The sequence below is a fragment of the Camellia sinensis genome, chromosome 13, assembly GCF_055761805.1.
Source record: "Camellia sinensis isolate YWXY chromosome 13, ASM5576180v1, whole genome shotgun sequence".
Classification (NCBI taxonomy): Eukaryota; Viridiplantae; Streptophyta; class Magnoliopsida; order Ericales; family Theaceae; genus Camellia; species Camellia sinensis.
In genome coordinates this window covers 3,587,978-3,614,207 of record NC_138973.1, presented here as the reverse complement: position 1 = coordinate 3,614,207, position 26,230 = coordinate 3,587,978, and the positions used below count along the sequence as shown (strand labels likewise).

The 26,230-nt window shown below is 35.7% G+C and overlaps 2 protein-coding genes across 6 annotated transcripts; both read left to right on the top strand.

The window, feature by feature from the left end:
- The first annotated feature begins 511 nt into the window (after nucleotides 1-511).
- Nucleotides 512-11,093, top strand: LOC114311240 (RNA binding (RRM/RBD/RNP motifs) family protein). Of its 4 annotated transcripts, none has more exons than XM_028257351.2 (11): nucleotides 512-830; nucleotides 1,886-1,986; nucleotides 2,398-2,572; nucleotides 2,664-2,960; nucleotides 3,042-3,135; nucleotides 3,320-3,858; nucleotides 4,085-4,190; nucleotides 5,053-5,108; nucleotides 9,118-9,224; nucleotides 9,332-9,419; nucleotides 10,550-11,093. In XM_028257351.2, the coding sequence occupies exons 1-11, from the start codon at nucleotides 699-701 to the stop codon at nucleotides 10,826-10,828; spliced, it is 1,974 nt and encodes a 657-aa protein (XP_028113152.2). In that variant the 5' UTR covers nucleotides 512-698; the 3' UTR covers nucleotides 10,829-11,093. The 4 variants fall into 4 exon arrangements, with proteins under 4 accessions (XP_028113152.2, XP_028113151.2, XP_082758976.1 ...); XM_028257350.2 differs by having other exon boundaries at nucleotides 517-830; nucleotides 2,646-2,960; XM_082902850.1 differs by lacking the exon at nucleotides 10,550-11,093 and adding an exon at nucleotides 9,569-9,862 and having other exon boundaries at nucleotides 517-830.
- A 3,684-nt stretch (nucleotides 11,094-14,777) lies between these two features.
- Nucleotides 14,778-23,122, top strand: LOC114311241 (kinase with adenine nucleotide alpha hydrolases-like domain-containing protein). 2 transcript variants are annotated; one of them, XM_028257353.2, is made up of 8 exons: nucleotides 14,778-15,333; nucleotides 16,236-16,459; nucleotides 16,607-16,667; nucleotides 16,936-17,236; nucleotides 19,402-19,503; nucleotides 19,607-20,035; nucleotides 20,720-21,475; nucleotides 22,580-23,122. In XM_028257353.2, exons 1-8 carry the CDS (start codon nucleotides 15,203-15,205, stop codon nucleotides 22,619-22,621), a joined length of 2,046 nt encoding a protein of 681 aa, XP_028113154.2. In that variant the 5' UTR covers nucleotides 14,778-15,202; the 3' UTR covers nucleotides 22,622-23,122. The 2 variants fall into 2 exon arrangements, with proteins under 2 accessions (XP_028113154.2, XP_082757395.1); XM_082901269.1 differs by lacking the exon at nucleotides 22,580-23,122 and adding an exon at nucleotides 22,245-22,380.
- Nucleotides 23,123-26,230: the final 3,108 nt, after the last annotated feature.

Genomic DNA, 26,230 nt, shown 5'->3' with positions numbered 1-26,230 from the left:
AAGTTATATAAGACAAAATAAGACTTAGGAGTATTCATTGACTACCACACTAATCGATTGACCTTTTTATAATTATTTTTTTTATTATATTTATTTGTGATTTTTCACGATGTTCGGCTAACTTAACGTGTATTTCGACTAATTTTCATTCTCGATGAGAGCCTGTCACTGGCAATAAAATGCTGTAGCTACTGGAACTCAAACTGAAGAGCAAATCTAGTCGAACCGCAGAGTTTATCAGCGGTGGACAAACCATTGTGCCACAAGGTTATGATTTGTTTTACAATTAGTTGATACATGTAAAATTCATGAACTTTGTAATTAATTAAGTGTTTAAAAAATAGAAAACACTATATTTAAAATTTAAAATTTAAAATTTTATTTTTTAAACAATGAAAAAAAGAGAAGAAAAATATTTTCCATTTACTACACAATCACACAAATTTCAACTATAAAAAAAAGAAAATAAAAAAACATTTTTAAAATGCCAAATTAAACCTTTGGCAATGCCAAAATGGCAATGAAAAGTACACACATTGTGTTCATTCATGTTCATCACAAATATATATATAGGGGCAAAAGCCTAGAACATGTTGGTAGCTGATCTTCATTCCGGGTGAAGGTAGAGAGAGAAGCATTGTTCATCATACTCTCTCTTTCTCTCTCTCTGGATTGTTGGAGTTGTGTGTGTGTGTAATATGGGAATCTTCTCAGAGAGCCCTAAATCATTCAAGATGGATAGGAAGTCTCCTCTCGCTGCTACCCTCAAATCTTCAATCTCCGACAAACTCCTCCAATTCCTCGGCAATTACACCGACGACGTTCTCGCTGTATCTCTCTCGCTCTCTACATGCCGTGAATTTTGATTTCGTTTCCGTCGTACTACTATGATGTAATTTCAAATGTTGATAGATATTTTGCAACTAAAGGGCTTGTTTGGTTGCCGAGAAAACCCTGGACCTATATCAACTCCTTACTATTATCTCCGCTGGAAAGTTGGGGATATTTGTTTGTGCATTTATGTAATTATTTGATTTAGCTGTAGTTTGTTTTGTTCATATTATTGACAATGTAAATGTAGTTGATTATGAAACTAGAATAAGAACTCTAAGTTTGAACTAAATAGTATTGCTTTAAAACCTAATGCTTCATATGGTACTTGGAATTGTTTAGGAAAATGAAAAGGAAAATCATTGAGATCTAAAATTCAAAAATTTTCACAGATAATATTATTTTGTTTCCAAGGCAATTGGTAACAAAACAAGGATAAACGATTTTCTTTGCATTTCCTTTTCCTATCCCTCATCAAATTTGTGAACCAAATGTGGCACATTCTTTGAGGTATGATAGATGAAGTGGAGAGGTGCTTTCAGACTTTGATTGTCTTGTTCTTGGGTTGGTAGGTGGTAATTTTGAAGACAACTTTAGCAGAGGTATTGGTTGTAAAGGCATTCTCAAAGTCAAGCTTTCATATTGTAATGAACATCTAGAGGCTTGGCAAAGAATGAATGCTACCCCATGGTTGGATAAGGATGATGCACCCCAAATTGCTTGTTTTTTAGAGAACTTACCAGGTTTTTAATGACTGGATCCCAAAAGTTGAGTTGCTGAGATGGTATTGCATAATTGTCCTGTTGCCAAATTCAATTAGTTTGAAACTGCGTTCATCAATAGAACTACAAAAGCTAGATGGGATTGTTTTTTTCACCAATTTTCTGTTCATGCCTAGTCTGCTTATGTGGCCTGCGCACACTCGTGCTCTTGCATACCCACACAATTGCAAATACCCTTTTACTTATAAATAATACCGGTTTTTGGGTTTTGATGTGAACACTGTTTGTTTGTCTGTCTGCAAATAATGGTTTGGCATATTTTATTCTTGTAGGAGTATATTATTGTGCTTGTATGTAACGGGAAGCATCAGGTTCAGGCAAGAGATGATCTAGAGGCATTTCTTGGGGAAAGAAGTGGTGAATTTGTTTCTTGGTAATGCTATTGTTGAGCTTTCAATTAGTTTTTCTGATCTTCACTGAGAAGGCAGACTCAACTCTAAACTTATTAAGGTTTATTATGATCATCAGTTAAAATTTGTTTTCTATTTATTGTACCATGTGTGAATTTTTGTTTTGCTTTTTAAGAAGAAATGGAAAAGGGCATCAGTGTTTCACCAATACAATGTGTACAATGCTGAGACCTCAAAATTAATTAAAAAACAAAGAAAAGAAAAGAATAGGGATGCCTGTTTATACCTGAAATGGTCTTGACTCAAACTTGCACATGTATGTCCACGTCAGTCTGGAACACTAAAGTTTGAGTATCTTTGTTATGTGCCTTATTTTGTTTTTTTAGTTAAAAATTGAAGATTGCTAAGTTCTCTCTCTCATGCTACAAGTGTAGGCTGTGGGATCACCTGTTAAAATTTGCCCATCAATCAAGTTCAGCAATTGGTTCATTAGATCCAAAAGATGTCACTTCTACCAGTCCCAGTAACGATGGTGCAGACAAGGATTTGAGAAGCAATAGGTTGAGGGATGATCAAAATCATGGCAACGGCAATGCTGATAGTTCACTGGTAGTATTAGTATTACCTTTGATTTTTTTGTTTGGATGCATAATGTTGTTTTATTTGCTACTGAAGTTTGTAGAATACTTGCACTTGGCAGACCAAAAATGGGAAGTACTGCCATACATCTTTGCATCCTTCTAGTCCTGATCCCTCCAATAATGTTGAGCATTCTGAAGGTATTCAAGATTGTAATGGTCTTGTTGCCCCCTTGAATTTGGTAAATACCAAGAAGGTACAGTCACAGAAACAGAGAAACGCAGTTCCAAGGGAAGTTGGCCCAATGGAAAATATTCATGATGATTCCTTGACACACATGCCTTCTAGAATAGGAGGCTCTTCTCTGATTTCAACTAGAAGAGAGCAAAGCTCTGAATGTGTGGATAAATCAAAGAAGGTGAGCGAAGTATAAATTTTTTCTCATTTTTCCTGTTACATGTTCCTTGTCTAACTTATACAGTTTTTCATTATTGAGCAGACTTTCAACCATAAAGGAAATGGGCTGCCTAGTCAACCTTTGGATGTTTCTAGAAGAGGAATGGTTTTCAGAAATTTGCAGCCTTCTATTATTGGTATTGTGCTCGTGAAAGCTACCTAGATGTGATTCTGGATGTTTAATTGTTTGTGTGCACATGATCTACACGGCATTTCTATATTTAAGTCTCTTCCTGCTAAACACAGATAACTGCAATGCATTTTGAGTGCACATCAAATATGGGCCAAACTAATTCAGATTGTTGCCCTTTTTTTATGCAGAGGATACTGATACGAAGCAAATTTATGATGCTAATGTTTCTGCAAGAAGTCCTCCAAAGGCAGATGGAGAAATATCCTGCCGAATGAAAAAGTCACGGGGTAGTGTGTGGGACAGATTGGGCAAGCCTTGTAAAGAAAACTGCTTTGTTAATGATAAAGCTGTTGATGCTCATGCTGTTGATATTGTAGAGAAAGATCAAGAAATGTATGACCAGCATACATTATTGGTCCCTGTTCGCAATGAAGAACTTTGTGAAAGTATAAAAAATGAAGTTAATGAGCTTGATAATAGTGGTAGTGGAAACAATCCCGGTGAATGTAGGAAAATGGAGCAGGGTGAGAGCATGATATGCAAGCTTCATGCTGCAAATGATATTAGGCGAAAGAGACATTTTGGCGAGATTAGTTCTGGCCCTAATTCCTGTTTAGTTTCTTTGGTGGGTGGAAGTAACATGGATCACCACCAGTACAAAGAAAGTTCACAGGATTTTAAAAGATCGAACTCAACCTCGGAGGCTGCTGCTCCAGCTCTGGTTTCAGTATGTTTTCTATTTGCTGTTAAATTCGCTTATGTTAGACATAAATACAGCTTAGATGTGAATTTTACACTTACCTGATCTATGAGAAATTAAATTGTCACAAACACCCCCTCTCTCCCCCAAAAATCTGTTGTCTTTTTAGTCAGTGTATGTAGTTTTACTTCAACATTGTAGAGGTTTTTAATTGGTAATCATGTTAACATGTTTTAGCTGTATTATTATGCAGCAAGTACAAGACGTGAAACAAAGATTGCACCAAATTGAAATGGAAATGTCTAAGCTTCGAACCAAGCAACAAGTGATGAAACAACCCCATGAATTGACAAACTCTGGTAAGGAAGTTTCCATGGTTTTGAACAGTTTTCTGAATAATTATAAGGAGCCCTTTTTCTCCCCATTATGAGACGTGTATCTGGCTTTGAAGTTTGCTAATTGCCTTCAGGTTCAGGGTTTAGATTACTTGTGAGCGCTTTTGTGGACACTGTGCATAGGTTATGTTTTGTGTCTTACCTATTGGTTGGCGAAGAGGATCACATATTATGAAGTGTATGGAACACTACCAAAATATTGATGTAGTAGCCTTGCTAGTTCAATAAATTTCTTAAGGAGATGGAATACATTAGAATGTCTCTTCCACTGTCATTATTAACCCTTATTGTTTGTCAGCATGTTATGAAGCATAGGAGTCCATGAGATTCTACATGCAACAGTAGGCCCAGATAACAATTTATCCAAAAAAAAAAAAGACAGTAGGCTTAGATAACTCCCTCAAAGACCCCCACCATGCCTGTCCTTGTTTGTGTGTGTTTTCCGAAAAATGAAAAACCCACAGAAATGACGCCTTTTGGCATTTATGTGTGTGGAATGCTCTATTCCAAATTTGATACCTGAGAAACACATTTGAATGTGTCTTCTGTTAACTTACATTATTATTTACTGGAGCATCCAAGCATGTCATAATTTTTTTGTTCTTCACAGGTGAGATATACAGATTCTTCTCTTAGGTTGTTAGTCTTAAAGACTTATTGCAGGCCTGGGCCAGGGTGGTTTGCAATTCTTTAATTTGGTCTGCATGAAAATTGCTGTACATGTTGATGCCAGCCTAAATAGTTGATGGTGATGATCTTTATTTGATGTATTGTCTTTAAAAGCTCATTGTTGAGCAGGAAATATGTTCACTTTGTGCTTTTGCAGGTGTACTCAAGCATTCAGAGGAAGATGTGGAGTCAAGAACTGTATTTGTCACTAATGTAACCTCATTAAACATTTATCCTGTGTATTCTTACCATCCATGATTACTATTGCTTTGTTATTACCATCCTATGAACTGTGTTGGTCATGAAAAATTCTTTTATAGGTTTGTGTAGTTTACTTATGCTAGTGGGGTTATTTTGTGGGTTGCATAGATGACGAGTATAATTCAAGCTCAGTGTAGCCTTTTTTTGACCAACGTGTTTTTGAGCTTGAGCAATAATTTGGAAAATATAAGTTCAACTCTGACCTTTCAGGAATTATGACTAAATCTTTCACATATGAGGCCAGGATTTCTTAATGTAAAGATCTTAACTGTAATTCCTTTTTACTTGGTAGACCTTTACTTAAAATTTGTTATGATATTGGACAGGAAATCTGTTAGAATTTACCATCACCTACCACCACTACCACCTCACCTACTCCACTAAACCTAACCCACTACACCACTACCACCTCACCTACTCCACTAAACCTAACCCACTACACCACTATCACCATCCACTACACACCATCCACTACACCTACATCTATATAAGGAACCATTTGTAATAGACAGAATATGTATCAATACTATAACATCAATATATCAATCAATAATATATCAATTTTTACATGGTATCAGAGTAAGGTTAAGATCTTAGTATTTCTCGCTTCACCGGCGGGCGGCAACCTCGCCTTGGCCGCCCGCCGGACCTCAACCTATTCCGCTGTCATCTCTATCAATACATAAATACACATACCTACATAGATACAACCTTGTAATTGAATCAATCGATCGAGCTCTCTCAAGAAACATGGATGCGTTCTTGTCGTTCTTCGAATCTCAGTCGTCGTCTCGCAACAGCTGGAGTTTTTCAACATCCACACCTCCAGCAGCCTCAGCAGCACCGTCGAGTCCTCCAGTGGCCCCAGACTCTCGATTCCTCAGTTGCCGCCGCCGAGATCTTCTCCATGAAATCATGCCACCGAGAGGAGGTTGCGTTCTCCATGAAATCACGTTCTTGAAGAGATGTTTTTAGCCTTGAGAAGCCATGATCTCTTCATTTATTTTGGTCATGGAAGCGGAGCACAGTATATTCCAGGGCATGAAATTCAGAAACTTGAAAATTGTGCTGCTACTCTCCTGATGGGTTGCAGTAGTGGATCTCAACTTTCTTTTTCCTTTTTTTTTTTTTATTATTTTACTAGCCCACTCAACTTTCTTTTTCTTTTTTTTTTTTTTTATTATTTTACTCCCTCTTATGAAACGTACACGAAACACAACTTGCTTTACACCTGTATCTCTTTTCTCTCTCTGGTCCCTTTATTTTCTCTCCACCACCGCCCATGCTTTTCTCATTAATATATTATTATTATTATTATTATTAAAATAAAAAAAAAAAACAAAAAAAAAAACAAACTTTCTTTTGTTTTATTATCACTTTCTTTTTTTCTAATCACGCTCTCTTGATTCGTCCTGTTCTCCACTCCCACCTTTATTATTTTTATTCATTATTATCTCTTCATCATCCCCATGCTCATCCAAAAAAAAAAAAAAAAAAAAAAAAAAAAAAAAAAAAAAAAAAACCTTCCAAATACCATTGCTGTTTTTCACAAATCCGTGTGATCACGATTTGCACTCCAACACCAACCATATTTTATTCACCTCAGGGATCACCCCCGATCACAATTTTACACACAAAAAAAAAAAAAAAAAAAAAAAAAAAAAAAAATCAACACCAACAGCTTTGTTTTCTTTTCTGCAGCCGGCCACCAACCGACCTCACTTCTTCGCCTATTCCGCCGGTCTCTTCTTTTTGCCTCCGTCTTGGGCGGCCCTTGACGGTATTGCCTCCGTGCTTCCTAGACCACCAAGCAAGTTGCCTCCTCCCTGCTTCTCCACTACAGCATATGGTGGACCTCCAAATCGGAACATCACGGTGGCCTTCCGCTTCAGCTCCTTGTTTTCTGCCCTTAGCACGCTTATCTCTGCTCGCGCATCCTTATACATGCGTTGGAGCAGAGCCAGCTGGGAGTTTAAATGCTGCACCTCATTTGTTCTACTCTGCAGCCGGTTCGACAAGTTTGTGACCGCCGTCATGCTTTCCACACATGCCTTCAGAGTATACTGATTGGCCTCCACATCCGACTGCACTGCCATTCTTTGCTCCACCGACCGCATCGGAAAGCTCAACGGAGCAAACTCCGGGGCGCTTGGATGAGTTTCCAGTGCCACCGCACCAGTTGTCTCTCTTGTTGACTCGTTGAGGTCGGGAAAGAGAGTGAGCAGACTCCGGGAAGATGACGCCATTTTCTGGGCAACAGAGTGTTACAGAATATCTCTCGCAACAGAGTGTTACAGACTCTCTCTCTCTCAGCACAACGAAGAGTTTTTCAGACTCTCTCTCTCAGCACAACGAAGTTTTTTTTTTTCAGAGGTTTTTCGCAGCTTTTCTCAGCCTCAGCCTCAGCCTCAGCCTCCGTCTTATAGCCGAGGCAGCCACGCGCATCGCGCGCCTCTTGCCACCAGCCGACAAACGGGCACGCCAACCAAGACACTCACGTGCCTCGCCATCATGTCCGGCACACCTTTTGATAAATTGGGCACGCCTTTTGATGGCACGCCTTTTGAAAAATTGGGCGCACCTTTTGAGGGTGTGACTTTTTTAATGAGTCCGACAAGACTCTGTAAACTGTCCCGACATTGATTCCGGTTAGCTCCTTTATGGGTCCGACAAGACTCTGTAAACTGTCCCGACATTGATTCCGATTAGTTTCTACAAGGGTCCAGCAAGACTCTGTAAACTGTCACAACATTGTCTGCTACAACGGTCCGACATGACCCCATAAACTGTCTTCTACATTGGTCTGACACAATCATCCAGTGTCTTCTACACCGTTATGACACCACCATACAGTGTCCTCTACATGGTTATGACACCCCCATATAGTGTCCCACTACACCACTATCACCATCCACTACACACCATCCACTACACCTACATCTATATAAGGAACCATTTGTAATGGACAGAATATGTATCAATACTATAACATCAATATATCAATCAATAATATATCAATTTTTACAAAATCAAATGTGTGGGATTCAGTGGAAATTTTGCTAAAATTTAATTTGGTGATACTGAAAATTTAGGGTGTAGGGGTAGACTGGATATTGACCTAACCTTGGACATAATAGTTAGTACTTGGCTGGTTAATTTGGGGTTCTGGGAATGGTTGACTGGATACATTCCTTAACCTTTGAAATAATTGCACAAAGTGGCTACTTTTAGACTCAAACTCGCATTCTCACGCTTCGCAGTCCAAGCATTTTCTGTTACACCCTGAGAAGCACAAACACTTCAAAGAAGGTAACGTGTTCCTGTTGGACACCAACACTCATTGGACACTTCCCGACACTTGTCGAATACATGTTCAAATGTCTCCTATTATTTTTTTAATCTTATAGACCTAGACACGTTTCAAACACTTGAGTGATACACGTGTCATCGCTTAGACACACATGACAAGTTTTTAGAAAACTTGTGATCCAATAGTAAAAGAAAAATAATGTGGGTTTACACCCATAAATTCTCCTCCTTTTACTTTAAGAATTAGTGTTATGTTGCATTTTTAATATTTTTTTTTAAATATGGTGTATAATAGTTATTTATCCTTAAGTAGATATGATTTATAATAAATATATGGAACTATATATTGTGCGTGTGTTCTCCCGTGTCATGTCCTATACTTTTTTGAAAATTTCTGTGTCAATGTGTCTATTTCGTGTCATGTGTCCATGTTTGTTACACCAAACAGTGCCCCCAATATATATATTGATCAATGAATTATACTATCAATATAATTGTTATTGTCGTTCATCACCAATTCCTAAAGTGGACTTCTGATCAGCTCCGCTATAATATATATATCCAATTGCTTCTATCAATCATGCTCTTCTAGCTTAAGTTTGTACTAGCAGATGTTTTAAAAGAATGACACACTTGATTACTGAAATATCAGGTACATTTTGCTGCAACTAAGGAAGCTTTATCATTGCATTTTGCCAAGTGTGGAGTGGTTCTCAGTGTTGCGATTTTGACTGATACATTGAATGGCCAACCAAAAGGGTAAACATATTTTTATAGTTATTCTGTTATAGCTATAAAAGCATATGTTTATGTAATAAGTTGAGTCTGTACCAGTTTAGCAATGTAATTTAGTGTTCGTTTTCTAGGTCTGCTTACATTACTTTTGCCAACAAGGAGTCTGTTGATAAAGCAGTGGCATTGAGTGGGACCTCATTGTTTTCAAGGACTCTGAAGGTTTGTATAGTAACTTATGTGGACTCTCTCTCTCTCTCTCTCTCTCTCCTTCTTCTTCTTCTTCTTCTTCTTCTTCTTCTCTTTGAGGTGGGGGTTGTGGTTGTGATTGTTTTCATTGCATGTGCTACATGTCTGGTGCCTGGTGGTAGACATTTCCTTGCCTGAAAACCCTGTTCAACTAGATGAAGGCATGATTTCATTCCCAAGTCTCCTCCGGTGACTCCTAAGAGATTTTACCAACTCAGCCTGCTGGCATTAACGACGTTCCGTAGTCCATTTTGTACATATACAAGAAAAGTGTCTGTAACATGATAGTAGTGATATTATGTTGATAATTTGAACTAATAATATGTACTCAACTCACAATGCCTTGTCCAGTTGGATTTGTACTGGATTATCTGGATTTATACAAGGCATCAAAACCGCCCTTTTATTTTTTTACAGTGGTGATACATACCACTAAAAAGAGAGCACTAAGCCAGTTCTAATGAGCTGGCAGTGCTGGAAAAAAAAAATAAACAAAAAAACACAAAGAGCAAAACGTCAAATCAATTGGAGCTACAGTGTATTTAGAGCTATTAGAGCTCATTGTTTTAGAGCTCTTAAACAATTTTCATTTTTTTATGGTTCTATACGGTTAGTGTTACGTCTTAAGTAGACTATTGGCCCAACAACTTGATTAGAATGGTCTACCAATAGGGTTTGGCCTCAAGCTTTCGGGCCTATTGATAGACCATAACATTTAAGTTGGGCCAGTAGGCTACTTGGGAAGTAACACCAACCATGTAGAAACATAAATAAATGAAAGGTGCAAGTAAAAAAGCCCTTTTCCTTAAGCTTTCTTATCCACTCTGTCTACCCACCAACCATGTAGAAACATAAATAAATGAGAGTGTGCGCCCATGTGTTTGAAGGGCCCTGTCTTGGATGAGTATTAATAAATAGTCATGACGATCATACAAGGATGTGTATCTCTTATGGGAGGCTAAGTTGATACATTAAAGTCAATCTAATTTGGATATTTTGATCATTCCATTCCACTATATTCCAATGAACCAAACACTACCTTGTTTTTAACATTTCAATCTGTTATTATTGTTATGTTGTTGAAAAGTACAGTTTTGGCCCAGGTTTTAAGGAAGGCAGAAGAGGCTACCATGACCACAACACCTCAGCGTGCTGGGAAGCCTGCACAAGCACAATTTTCTAGGATCAACAGAAAAACACCCTTCGACAGACCCTTTCATCCCAACTCTCGTCTTCAGTGGCGGCGTGAGCCCACTTCTGCTCCATCTGAACCATCAGCTTCAATCACTCAAAAGAAAGGAGTTAGCTCTGCTGCTTCACGTGCATCGGTGAGTACCACTAAAACCGCTACTTCGTCTACAGGGACACCGGCAGCTGCCTAATTTCTCAGGCAATTATGAAGGAAATCTGGTGACTACTGAAATCTCTTTTGCCGATACCACTATGTAAATGAGAGTTTATTAGGGAATCAGTTTGATCTTGAAGATTGAAATTCAAAATTTAGACAAATTACTCTGTTCAAGTCTTTTGTTACATTACACGCTTATGTTTCCTTGTAAAGACTGAGACCTTTCGGACTTTACATTTGGACTTTGAATATTTGTAAAGACGAATCTTGAATATTTGTGAAGGTGAATCTTTGAGTGATCGTACTGAGTTCAGCAGTAGGTAGTAAATAGTAACATATTTACTGATTGAATTGTTTGTCGAGTTGAATAGTGGTTTGTTTGGACATGGAAAATTATGCTAAAACAAAAATTAAAGAGAAACATGGGGATTGTCCCACTGCATTCATCTTTCTGCACATGGGTTTAATGACATTTCCAATTAATCTGCTTTAAAGCAATATTAGTGATTCTTCTTTTATTTTTTGGTTTTGTTTTGTGGGTCTGGATAATGGTGATTGGTAGAGACACATGGTTGAAGGATTGAAAGATGAACTCAAAAAACTTTTTTGTGGTTAAATTAAAATTGATTTTTTGATTTTTGTGAGTCTAGTTCTTGGATTAGTCAGTGCAGTAGGCCGGATATCTAGTTATCAAAAATAAAATTTTTATTTCATTTGATTTTGATTTGTTAATCTTTTGAGTTGATTTTAAACAAATTTTAATCAAATTAAAAGCGAGTAGTTTGATTTTTGTTGTGCATGTAATTTGGCAAGTTGAACTCAAAAAATTAATGAATTATAAAATGCGTTCAAATTTGACTTGTTTACGTAATGGAATCAATCACAAACATGATTATAACGAGTTGAATATAAATTGAATTCGAATAATTTGGCTCATTTAACAATTCTAATCACAACTAGTTTTATTAAATAAAAAAGAATTAAAAGACGAACAACACTCGAATACAAAAAATCTATAAAAAAGTCATCTTTCAACCACTCCCTATCCTCATAAAAGGGGGCTTTTTCCAAAGTCAAAATACCGAGGTATTTTCCAAACTAGGCTTAGTTCGGACGGAATTCTCAAAATAAGTTAAAACGTGGTTACAAACCACGCTTTTACCTTTTTTGTGGTCCTCCTGTGGAAAATTTGTAAAATTATAAAAACGTGGTTATAAACCACGCTTTTAATTAAGAAAGCGTGGTTTCTAACTACGCTTTTAAGTAAATTTTTTTTTTCTTCAGAAAACGTGATTAAGAATCGCACTTTTAATTAAAATGTAAAAACGTGTTTTGAAAACACGTTTTCAATAGAACACAAAACGTTGCACTCACTCTTCATTCTCACTCTCTCTCTCTCTCTCTCTCTCTCTCTCTGTGACACACACACATACACACACCCACCCACCACACTCACATCTTTTTAATATATATAAATTTAAATTATTTTTTATTTTTTATTTCTTAATCAAATTAATTTTTAATTTTTTAAAAAAATTCTAAAAATCAAACCATACATAGCCTAAATTTTTTTTGATAAGTCATTTCTTACGTTAGTAACTTATTTAATTATTTGTTAATTTTACGACATTTTTACCATTTGAGGCATGTTTGGTAACCATTTCAGTTTTCAATTTATATTTACAAAAATTTAAAAAACTATCATAAAAACTTGTTTGATAATTTTTTTGGTTTATAAATGGTTGTCTTAATTTGTAAATTTGAGGAAAAAAAGTAAATTCAAAAAATGAGTTTACGTTGGTTTTTAAACAAAAATTTATTTTTTTTCAATTAATTTTTTTTCAAATAAATTCAAAAAATGAGTTTACGTTAGTTTGTAAATAAATGAGTTTATAACCACGCTTTTACGATTTTATAAATTTTTCACGGGAGGACCACAAAAACGGTAAAAGCGTGATTTGTAACCACGTTTTAGCCTATTTTGAGAATTCCGTCCAAACTAAGCCTAGTTTGAGAAATAACTTAGTTATTTGACTTATTTTGGGAAAAGGCCCTCATAAAAGGCCTAAATGTTCTATATCAAATGTCATAATTTGGCAAATGTAGCTCCAATATTGTGTAATATTCACAAAAAAGTCAAATATAAGTATTTCCATCAAGAGAGAGAGAGATAATATTTCTAACTAAATTTTGGCATGACAGATAGCACGATATTGGAAATGAGTTTGAAATAATTGCTGCCAAATTATAGCTTCAACAAGAAAAAGAGTATACCATTGAAGCTGATTTAAGCATCCATTTCAATTGGCCAAAGTTACATATATAGCAATAGGAGTTTAAAAAATGTGGCTCATTTGGTTCCCGATTTAATTTGAAAAATTACACTGGGATATCATTATTTCAAATCAAAAGTATGACTTTTTTATTTTTATTTATTTATTTTTTATATAAAAATATTCCACATCACATATGTTATTGGTCTAATTTATTAAATAATCTCTCTATATTTAACGACATCCATCTTCTTATAGTTTATTGTTGAAACAGAGTCACTCAAAAATCTTTCTTATTAAAGAAGTCAAAGGTAAAACAACAAACTACCCGCCAATTATGGGCCTCCCTCCAGATTTGAAGGGAAGAGAGATAGAAAGAGAGATTTTCAAGGAATCTCTATTTTGAATTAATCATAGTAGCTAATTTAGAGGGAATGGGAGGAAAATGATTGAGGCTTTGCTTCTTGTTGTCAAAGGAAAAGTAAAATAGGTAAAAGAGAAAATAAAAACTAACAAGAAAGAAGTTGAGATGCTTCTTGTCTCTCTTGGGAGATAGATAGATAGTTTGCAAAGGAAGAAAAATAGAAAATCTAATCTTTTGGTTTAGTAAAATTCCGGAGGCTGAGAAACATTCAAAAGCCTCTTGAAGAACTTCTAGAGATATATATTGTGTGTTTGGTTTTTGTATTTGGTTTCTGTAATCATAGCAGAACCAAGAAAAAAAAAACCAAACATAAGCATTCTGACTTGTTGGAAGTGGAAGGACATATATTGAGACTGAAATTTTGATTTAAATTTTTTATGTGGTGTTTGTTTGGAAAGAAAGAAAGATGTGGATTCCTAGAAATGGAGAAAGGAATGAGGTGATAAATAGGTTGGTAGCAGTGGCTATAGACAAGGATAAAGGGAGCCAAGGTGCTTTGAGATGGGCTATAGATAATCTCCTCAACAGGGGCCAAAGTGTTGTTTTGGTACATGTTAAGACTAAACCATCTGGCTCTTTTCATTCTTCCCCATCTCTTTATGCTCCAAGTAATTCTCTATCTCTTTCTTTTTTCTGTTTATTATTAAAACATCAAACATTATATTTTTGAAAAATTTTATTCATACAAAAATACAGTTTAAGTACATATATATATATATATATATTTTGCAAGTTGAAATTACGAACATAACTAGTGCTAGTGATGATACTAGAAAAATTTCTCTCCAATGAGCATTAACTTCAATTTCAAACACTACTTAGAAATGAATTTGCAGCATTAATAATCTCTCATTCATTTTGTCACATATATATATGAAAGACATTTTTGCAGCCACATTTTCTAATCCTATCATACAATAGGATTGTTAATAATAACTTAGTTACTTGTATTATTACTATTTTTTTCTTCTGTGTGTAGGGTTTAGCCATACTTCCGATGGTATTGATGAAAATGTAACATCATTTACCGATTCTGGTTCACAAGCTAAGGAATTTTTTCTTCCCTTTCGTTGTTTTTGTACACGTAAAGATGTACGTACCTTTTAGACCTCTAATCCAATCTATTTCCATATATTCTTCTTTGCTTAACCTCAAAATTGTGTACAAGAAGTTATCACAACTTTGTGAGAGTGTAACATTGCATGACATCTCAACCAGTATCATGTATGACAATATTGCACACAACACTAATATAATTTGATGTACGAGGGAGGGGTGTTGCACTTACAACACTCCCAAGAATAGGAAAGCCCATGGAAACATAGTCGGACCACAAAATAATTACATTATACATGGAAACTTTTTTAGTGTACAAAAAAAACTTGCATTTCATTAAAAAATAAAAATAAGTACAAAAATGTACGACTGATTTGTAATTTAATACTGTATTTGGTTGGAAGCTTTGTAGAGAAATTTGGAAAGGAAAGAAAAAAGCTAGGTAAAATATGAATAAAATATACCTATATTTTACCTAATTTCACCCACTTTTTCTATTTCTCTTTTCTAATTCCCCTCCAAATTTCTCAACCAAACAGAACACACGAGGTCTTGAAGAAGTACAATAGGATTCATCAATTTTGTCTCTCCCTCATCAACCATCCATGCATCAACTTTGTATTGTTCAGTGTCTTATAACCTTTGCAAATATGATATGAATCAGATACAATGCCAAGACGTTGTGCTGGAAGATACAGATGTTGTCAACGCATTAGTCGAATTCGTTACTCATTCAGCAATAGAGATTTTGGTTCTCGGTGCCCCCTCAAAAGGTGGAATTCTTAGGTGGGTATATACATCCATATTATCTCTCTCTCTCTCTCTCTCTGCTTTTGATGTTTCATTCCAATGAAAAATCAAAGAATCCAAAAACAACCCAGTACTCATTTGGCAACTGAAAAGTACCTGAATTACATTTATTTTTAAACCCAATTCTTGGATACATTTATTTTTATGTGCTTTTGTGTTTCTGTTGAATTGTTTGTAGTTTGTGGTGAACCCATTTTATGATATGCTATTGCCTTCTAAATACCCAATTCTTGGATACAATATATATATATATATATATATTTTTTTTGTGCTTTCATGATTATGTTCGTTTCTGTTGAATTCTTTGTAGTTTGTGTGTGGTGAAGCCATTCTATAAGGGGGCCTTGGGAAGCAAATTTCTAATTTTGGTAGCTAAGGTGTTTGTCGTAATGCTTCTTAGACAGGTTTATGATTGTAGGAGGTTTTATGTTGTGCTATATTCCCTTGTAATATTAAATACAAAGTTTACATTTTTTTTTTGGCTGGAAAAATAATTCCAAATGTAAGTGATACAAGTAGGGGGATGCATTCAAACTTCACATGACCAAAACCCAATTCTTGGATTACCCCCTTTATGGTCATGATCATCCCCAGTGAACTCCTATGTACTTGCATCATTTGTCATCCCTGTGGGCATGTGGCTGTGGCAGTTCCAAAAAATCTAAAATTTATACTGTGTGCACAATACAGACACTTCCCACTCAGGTCCACACTTGGTAACTGGTACAGAAAAAAGCAAGATAGCTATGTTCTGGCCTTGTCAAAATAGTTCCATGTTTTTGCTAGAATGCTGCTATGTGGAATTAGATCATATATCCATTTATAAATGAATTCAAAAATGGATTGGAAATCCTAAGTTGGGCATTGTTCTTGAGCAGGAGATTCAAAGCAACAGACATTCCAGGCAGTGTTTCAAAACAAGTGCCTGATTTTTGTACGGTATATGTAATCTCCAAAGGAAAGATCTCATCCACACGATCTGCATCTCGTCCGGCGCCGGCTGCATCCACACTCCGTAACCAAATTTCACATCAAGCCAGCAATGACAAATCTGATCAACAATCTGAGAAATCATTGATACCCGCAACTACTAGTCTGAAAGGTTGGTTATTAGCTATTCTATTAACCCTACATCATCATCCACGCATTTCTCTGACTTACATATATATATATATATATATATGCATTTACATTGGCTACCAATGCCTCATTTTGAAATATAATTACTAAGTACAAATCTTCTTATCAGGAGCTCCAAGGCTTCTATCTGAGCCATCACATAAATCAGAATATGACCTGGACTACATCAAGTAAGTCAAACTATATTCAATGATCAAAAGGACAAAATCAATAAATTAAACATCGAGCTACTATAAGTAGTCCTCTATTCATAAATGAACAAAGAAGAAAGTTCTTGTGCATCTCTCAGTAATAATGCCTTTCTATATTTTAACTGAAAGAACACCTCCCCCCCCCCCCCCCCCCACCTCTCTCTCTCTCTCTCTCTCTCTCATGTGTGTGTGTCATAGTTGAAAGGAAGTAGGGACTGACTTGAAAGCCATTGACATGTATAAACAGGTCACCATTCACTCACAGGAAAGGGCTAAATGGCAAACCTCATGGAGATTACTCATCACCGGATACAGACATATCCTATGTGAGCTCCGGGAGAGCAAGTATCGACCGCATATTTCCTTCACTCTATGATAGCTTTGAAACGAGCCGGTCCCCACGGCTGTCGAGCTGCTCAGAATTAGAGAACGTGCATCATAGTTTTGAGTCAATGAACCTAACTGGACACAAATCAGTTGATACAACTACACCTGAATTCTCTCTGGTCTCCCAAGACAGTGATAAATCATCTTCATCACAGACAATGGTGAGGGCGTGAAGTCATTTGAAATGGACAAGTCTATTCCTATCCTATCACACCCATTATTGTTAAAGCATCCACTAGCACATAAATCTAAATCAAGTTTACTTCTAATTCATTATAAAGTTGCATTGCATGAGACATTCAAGTAAAATATGCTGGAACCAATGGAAAATTTGTACTGTTTACCCAATGATTTGTTAATCTAGAAAAGAGAGCATGAGAGTTGGGGTTGAATTTTGTTGTTAACAAATGTGCAATCATATACTGTTAATTTAATTTATTATATGATTGCACATTTGTTAACAACAACATTATTTTTTTATAGTTTGTGTTTGCCAAATCTTTCAATTTTCAATTCGATTCACGATTCTCAAAATTAATTAGGATTTCAAATTCATGATACCATTTTGATTTGACAGCTACTATTTTTAATTGAGACATAGCAAATAGTTGTCTCACATTTTCAACAAATGTCAATCTTCATGGCGAAAAAGTGCATATTTTGCAATGGTACGCTAGCAGAAAGTATACTAATTCCAATAGAAACACCCATACCACAACTTTTCTCAAGTGTCTTTTCTTTTTTTGATCAGCAAAGAAAAATTTCATCAAAAGTATGAAATTAAAGGTACAGGAAGATGACATGCATCGAGAGAGATTCGGAAAGTACATAATACCCCTACTATTGCTACTCGCATTCATACAACCAACTCCTTGGCCTCACAGTGGTTTTTTTTTTTTTTTAAAACAAAAAAGTTAAGAAGAACTTAACTAGAAAATAAAATACAACACTCCCCACAAAATCAACCCACACACCCAAACCCAAAAAACCAACACCAAAACACCCAAGCTTAACAAACTAGCTCCCAATGCTGCTGCACTCCCAATCCACCTGAGCTGCCAAGACCACCATCAGCCCCTTCTTCCACTCTGCTGATTACCCCTTGCTGGCTCACCTACCCTGGTACACCATCCTCCTTGCCTCTGTAACCATCTTTTGACTCCAAGCTAGCAACCTATTTGAAGGCCAACTTCTCTGCAAGCCCCTGAACAATAAACTCACACACCCCTGATAGGACACCCACCACCATTTCCATGGTCAGAACACCTCCTTATAGAACACCCAACTCCACTCCACGTCCGATTCGAACCTCCGAACACTCACAGCAACCAAACACACCTGTTGACGAACAAAACTCGCTGCCACTGCGGAACAAAACCCACTGCCAACTCCAGCTCCATGGTCGGACACCTCTGTTCCGATCCAAACTCCGAACACACCCGCTGCAGAAGCTCCAAAGTTAACACCCAAAACAACGACCAAACTGCCAAGGCACCGCCATACATCTGAAAGAAGTTCACCCCTCAAATACCCACTCGAAAAGGAGCGCTCGAATGAAATCTTAGATCTGGATCGAAAATCTGGATCTAGATCTCTGAACTCTTAGATCTAAGATCTGGACCGAAACATCACCAAAGATCCGAACCAAAGATTCGTCCCTCAACCTCCCACTCGCACAGGAACGCCTGAATGAACCTCCTAGCCAGATTAGAACAACCGCTAATCCAGACCAAAACCGACCACCATCTACTCTGTTTTGACCCCTAAACCAAGCACCCCCTTGTGAAACAAAACAAAACAACCCCAATGGGAGCTGGACCGGCAGCACTGAAACACACCTAAGTGGGAAAATAATGTGGGAATCAAGTTATTATAAGGAAAAACCAAAGAGGGAGCTGGACCAGCCGACCGCCATAGCCAAAAGCGGCGGCCGGCCAAAAGTGAGGCCCAGGGGTGGAGGTTTTTAGAGAGAGAGAGAGGGAGGATGAAAGACTTGTGGTAAAACTTTTCACTAGAGAGAGCTTCTCAAGTATCTTTTCTACACATACATAATCTAAAAAATTAAAACTAGGGCTTCCCGTGCATTCATATACAACGGTCAGAAAGCTGAAATGCTATGAATATTCACCTATTTCTGAAACTTTTGAGTGTTACTCTTCTTGCTGAGACAGAATTTCCCACACTCATCTCCACTTATTTTGATGTCAAGAAAATTGACAATACATGCCTCTCTTTAATGTTAACGCGTGTATAAACATAGATGCAAAATAGAGATGGAAATGACAAACTGCGATGCATGCTTATGCATGTATTAAATTTACTGCAGGACGACGTTGAAGCTGAAATGAGGCGGCTGAAGCTGGAGCTCAAGCAAACAATGGACATGTACAGTACAGCTTGCAAAGAAGCTCTAACAGCAAAACAAAAGGTGTGAGAAATTGCATTTGTTTTGTATTGTGTTGTGACTTTATGATTGATTTACAGCGAGCAAGCTCTAATTTTAATTTAATGATCTTCAATATATATTGTAGGCAAAAGAGCTCCAGCGCTGGAAAATGGAAGAAGAACAGAGATTAGAAGAGGCAAGACTAGCAGAGGAAGCTGCATTGTCAATACTAGAAAAGGAAAAAGCAAAGTCGAGGGCAGCCATTGAAGCTGCTGAAGCAGCTCAGAGGATTGCAGAACTGGAATCACAAAAGAGAATTAATGCAGAAATGAAAGCAAACAAAGAGGCAGAAGAGAAGAATAGGGTGCTAAGAAAACTGGCTGTATCAGATGTCAGATACAGGAAGTACACAATTGATGAGATAGAAGCTGCAACGAATTTCTTTTCAGAGTCACGTAAAATTGGAGAGGGGGGTTATGGGCCAGTGTACAAGTGTTATCTTGACCACACACATGTTGCAGTTAAGGTTCTCCGTCCAGATGCAGCTCAAGGAAGGTCACAATTTCAGCAAGAGGTATGTATGTGCATATGCAATGCATGTCACCAATGCTCTTAATTAGGGCACTCATTAACATGACCCTTATAATCATGGTGGTTAGAATCTTACGATTCAAGATTTGATTTGATTCGAACAGTTGAATCTTATGATTCAATTGAGATTCACTGTGGTTCATTCCGATTTACTACGAGTCGTTACGATTTATTGCAATTTAGTTTTGTTCGCATAATGCAAGAAGCGATGTCATTTTTGCAAAATAGAAAAAAGGATCAATTAATTATATTGATATACATGGTTTATATGTATATACATATATATAATTTAGTTATATTGATATTTATTTCATTTTAAATACCATGTTTTTTTCTTTTTTTCTTTTTCTTCCTTATATGCATATAAATATATAGAATTATAGATTATGCTAAATAAAGTAAGGGGAACTATATGCAGGTGGGGGTTGAGAAAAAAATTTACAAACACATGAGGTGCAAGTGTGTCTGTGATGGGATGTAAATGAAAAGTTATGGGGGTGCAACCTTTCCATGTGTTGGTAATTTTTTTCTCCAACTCCCACCTACAAGTAGTTCCCCCAATAAAGTAATCTTATGATTCACGATTTAAAATGATTCACTATTTTAGCTAAATGATTTACAATTTCATGACAATGCTTATTAATGATCAGTCACTTACAATTCACAGGTTGAAGTACTGAGCTGTATAAGGCATCCTAACATGGTTCTCCTGCTGGGAGCATGCCCGGAATATGGGTGTCTAGTCTACGAGTACATGTCTCATGGGAGCTTAGAAGACTGTCTCTTCCGGCGAGCAAACAGTACTACTCCCCCTCTCTCTTGGCAGCAAAGATTCCGAATTGCAGCTGAAATCGGGACTGGCCTACATTTCCTCCACCAGACCAAGCCCGAGCCACTGGTGCATCGTGACCTAAAACCTGGCAATATCTTACTTGACCGCAACTTCGTGAGCAAGATTAGTGATGTTGGCTTGGCTAGGCTTGTCCCTCCAGCTGTGGCAGACAATGTTACTCAGTATCGAATGACATCAACAGCCGGAACGTTTTGCTACATAGATCCCGAGTATCAACAAACAGGGATGCTCGGAGTAAAATCTGACATATACTCTCTGGGGATCATGTTTCTACAGTTAATAACAGCCAGGCCACCAATGGGATTGACTCACCACGTTGAAAGGTCTATTGAAAAGGGAACTTTTGCTCAGATGCTTGATCCAGCAGTCCCTGATTGGCCTGTTCAAGAAGCCTTGTTATTTGCCAAGATGTCTCTCAAGTGTGCAGAGCTGAGACGGAGAGACAGACCAGATCTTGCCAAGGTTGTTATGCCACTGCTTGAAAAATTGAGAGGAATTGCTGATGAGAGTGTTGTGTTCAATGCCAGTACTATACACTCACCCAACCACAGCCAAGTTTCTATGTCTCATGTAAGTAGCTATAGTTGATCGGAGATTACATCACATGATTACATCACACCATATCACATCACATCACATCACATCACATGAGCAGCTCAAACCTCGAACTCGTATGCTATGTTACATTTACTGCCATGCCAAATTTCATAGGATTAGGGGGCATATATAAGAAATTCACATGAAAATACAACCAAGTCATTCCATTCTGTTGTGCATAGCATTTGTTGGTGTCATAAAATATAAGGGAAACCCTAGGAAAATATTCAACCAGGTCCAGAATATCGTGAATAATGTTATTTATTGAATTGATCGATACTGCACATACATAGGAAGTAAATCGTTTAAAAACTTCTTGAAATTAAAAGCAAAGTTGAACTCTTTTGGGTTAAGTACACTAATTGTCTCTAAAGTATACATTTTGTAACACTTTAGTCCCCAAACTTTTAATTGTTCCACTTTGGTCCCAAAAGTTTGCAATCTATTACACTTTAATCCCTGCATTAAGTGCTGTTCAAAATCAATAACAAAAGGAAGGGTATTGAAATTTTACAAAAACCTCAACAAAATCAAAAAGATCAAATATACACATGGTTGTATGCATTTTGTAACATTTTGATTCCTAAAATATATATTTTGTTTAATTTTAGTCTTTAAAGCATGCATTTTCTTACATTTTTTTGTCCCTAAGCTATTAATTTTGTTGTATTTTTTTTTTTGTGCGTAAAATTATGAAAATATCCCTCCTCTCATCATTAATTTTGAACGATGTTGATGCTAGTGACTAAAGTGAAACAGATTGCAAACTTTGGGGACCAAAGTGGAACAATTAGAAGATTGGGGACTAAAGTGTGACATAACACATACTCTTTTTTTTAGAGGGTTAACATATCATATACTTTGAGGATCATTTATGTAATTAACCCAACTCTTTTCAATGGTTACGAAAGAAAGACATAGTGAAACGATTTCATTTCTTGGGGATGACCAAGAAGATCCAATGGTGCATATATAGCATTTCAATATATTATCAGAATTATGCTTTACTTGTTCAACCTAACAAATTATCACAGAATTTTATTTATTTATTATTACTTTTTTTTTTTGGGGGTGAAGGATGGATTGAGTTACCCGGCAACACCTGTGCAATCGGGATAAGATAGTAGTTCCAGAAGCCCCTTGAGAAAGTACTCTAGAAAAGGGGGGGAAAAAAATTAAAACATTTAAGCAGCGAAAAAGAAAAAAAGAAAAAGTTCAACTAATGTTTGTGCAAAGCTTCTTCCCTCCTAGCCTCTGTACACAACTAAGAAAAGGTGAAAAGGATTTCTCAGGTTACATCCTTTTTTCTTTTCCGTTCCTTTCTTTTCTTGTCTTTTGTTTTGTTTATTAGTTAGCTGCCCTACTCGAAGAACCAAATTTCATATGGCATGACTGCAGACAAATAAGACTGAGCATGTTTAGAGAGGTTGTTAACAAAGAAAAACATATCTGTACATTTGTTTCCAGGAAACAATTTTGGGTTTTGTAAGCAAACAGCACCAAGAGCCATTGAAGCTTAGGTGGCTAGCTATGACTTGATGTTTATTATTCCGTGTAAAGAAATTGATTTCTGTATAATTTACAGTATAGTTATATGTAAGGTTTATTCTTATTTTTCAACATGGTCTTCTTCTCTTTCTTTTTGTTTTCTTTCTTTATACACACCGAGCCAAGTCTCCTCATAGTATGGGTTGTGTTGAGGAATTTCTTGTTTGAGTCGTCTCTTTTTATAGACACCGACACAAATATAGGACACCGTGAATTTAAAAAATTTGGGATACAAGCACGGTAGGGATACAATAAAAACCTTTATAGGTATTTTATATTTGCGATGTATATGAATATTACATCCACAAATAACTAAATATAGTGAGAGAAAAAAAAAACTAATTCAATACGAAAAAACTAGGGAAAATTACACATAAGCGGAAATTGGACAAAATATTTACAAGTTAATGAAAAAATTTATAAATTTAATTATTAATATTTATGAAGTTTTCCATTAATTTGATTTTTTTTTTTGAAAAACTACATTGATGTGTAGTTTTTTCAAAAAACTAGTTTGCCTTCACAATAATGATATGTTTACATTGTAGTGATTAGCATGGAGTATATGTTCGCATTGTAGTGATTATGGGTTTACGATGAATTGTTTTATAACTCAGGATAAAATAAATCTGTCTTGGGATGTATTTAAAGGTAGGATACACATTATGTTTGATAAATAAAAATAAAAATTTAAAAATAAGGCACGACACATAAGTATTAGACAAGGATGTAACAACAAAGTCTAGCTTTTGAGCAAATCATTATCTATTCTAATCTAATAATGTCTGCTCCACTAATTCTATAATTTGACTTAAACATATAATAAAACAATTGAAGAAATTAAGTTTTGAGAGAGAGTGAGAAAATTAAAGGAAGAAAACAAATATATAAGTTGTCATTTGGAATCGTTTAAAATTTATTATTATTTTTTGTTTATAGATAATATTAAATAAGTTTATATTTATTTTTAGTAAAATCAAAAAATGAAAATCATGGTTGGTATATACCTTAAAATTTAAAATCAAGTGAGGGAGTGGTAGGACAAAGTTGTTGAGAAGAGGTGCAGATGGAGGGAAATATCAAACAATTTTTACTCTTAATTTTAAATTTTTTGCAAATATATATATATATATATATATATATATTTTTTTAAAAAAAGACCTAAAAATATTATTGGGATTGAATTGAGGTCACTTTCTCTTTCCCTTTGACTTTCAGACACTCCAAAGACGGCCACCAGCTTTCCTATTATTCAATCACTCCACACTAAAAGTTAAAAATGGGTATTTTATTTTTACTAACACATAAATCATACAAATAATTAAATTATTATATAATCATTAATTTTTGAAAACTTTTATTAATTCATATACCACTACTTAAAGTTTTATTAGTGACAAGTCTCATGACTACAGGAATTTATCTTCTAATATATTTTGTAAAAAGAACTTAATTCTTAAAATCCTTATATGTTGTATTATATATATTTTTTGTTTGGTTCTTGACTGATTTATTTATTTCTAAGCTTATTATATTTTTTGTTTGATGAGGCTGTGAAGATGTTTCTTGAAAATGACAAGCATTCAACATTAATCTTGGAAAAATAAAAATAGTCAACATTCCTGAAGGTATCAACCACCTATTTGAAATGTATGTACAATCAAGAATAACAAATTTTATTTTTCTTTTTGTAAAAATGTTCGTAAAAACTGAGACTACATTACAATAATGATAGAATGAGTACATTTTGTTATCTTCTTTTGCCACAAGATGTTGCACTATTACATTAATCCGTTGGATATTAGCAAAATTTATGAGAGAAAAAAACTAAGTGCATAGAAATGGTGTGTCTTGTCTGTGCACCATTTTTGTATTTGTAACAAAACTTTTTATGAGAACATCGCATACAAACTCAGCATATCTTGTCCAAGTTCTTCCAACTTTGCATCCTTCTTATGCCATTAGGAATGGTACATTTCTCAATTTGCAATAGTATTGAACATTTCTCAATTTTTTATTTTTTTTGATCAACAACGAAGAAAATTTTATTGATGATAGAGAACCTTACACGTAAGGAAAAAACATCAACATAGGGGACGGGGGGAGTGGTGCAAAATCCATTATAATGAGACAACCCAATCCCAACTAGGTTGGCACTAAGTGATTCGCACAATCACATGGCAGCATCAATCCAAGCAGCTGTTGGTGAGAGACCAATAGATACACAAAGACAAATAGCAAAGATAGCAGATACACAAAGACAGATAGCAACAGACAACTCCTCTTTATTGATGTATCCTCCTTACTTTGTTTGGTTTTTATCAATAAAGTTTTTTCGTTTTTGCCGATCAAAAAAAAAAAAAAAAAAGATAGCAACCAAAATACTAAAACAGTAGAGAAAACTTATGCTAACAGATAGCAGATTTATCAGATACACACTAAACACACCAGTAGCATCCCTCAAAAAACTTATTTTGCAAGAGTATTCTCTCAAATTTCAAAGTAATAAGAAAAACTCAAGTTTATGTAAGACTTATACAAAACAACTGTGAGATTGCCGCATCAAGTGATAAAAAAAAAAATGTCATCATCATAACATTATTGATCATTCTTCACTTGTCCAAATTAAGATTGACTATTAATTGTTTTTAAGATCAATAATGTTATGATGTTGACATTTGCGTAGCATATTTTGTTTATCACATCATCTATCAATAATGCATTAGTAACGAGTTTTAAAGGTGAGTACTATTAAATCAATAAGAATAATTATACATACAAATTTATTTCATTCTTCCACTTTCTTAATTAATTCAGTGACATTGAAGGAATCAACCCCTAAAAAAAAAAAAAAAAATACAAAAAGTCTACAAGTAAGCACTCTCCAAGCCAGCTAGAACAAGAGCTTCTAGATTTGCTGAGCAATTAATAATTAAACACTTTGTGAGGAGTTGTGACGAAAGAGGCGAATTGGGAGTCCTTTTTCAGGGATAGGCATTGGGTTGACAACAATCTTCTCATGTGGAAGTACTTTTTCCCACTTGAATCTTGTCACCAAGTTGTGCATGAAAACCAGGATTTCCAGCCTTGCATATTCTTTCCCGGGACACATCCGAGGCCCTCCTCCAAACGGTATATAAGTGTATGGAACAGGTCCGGTACCTTCAAATCTTGATGGAT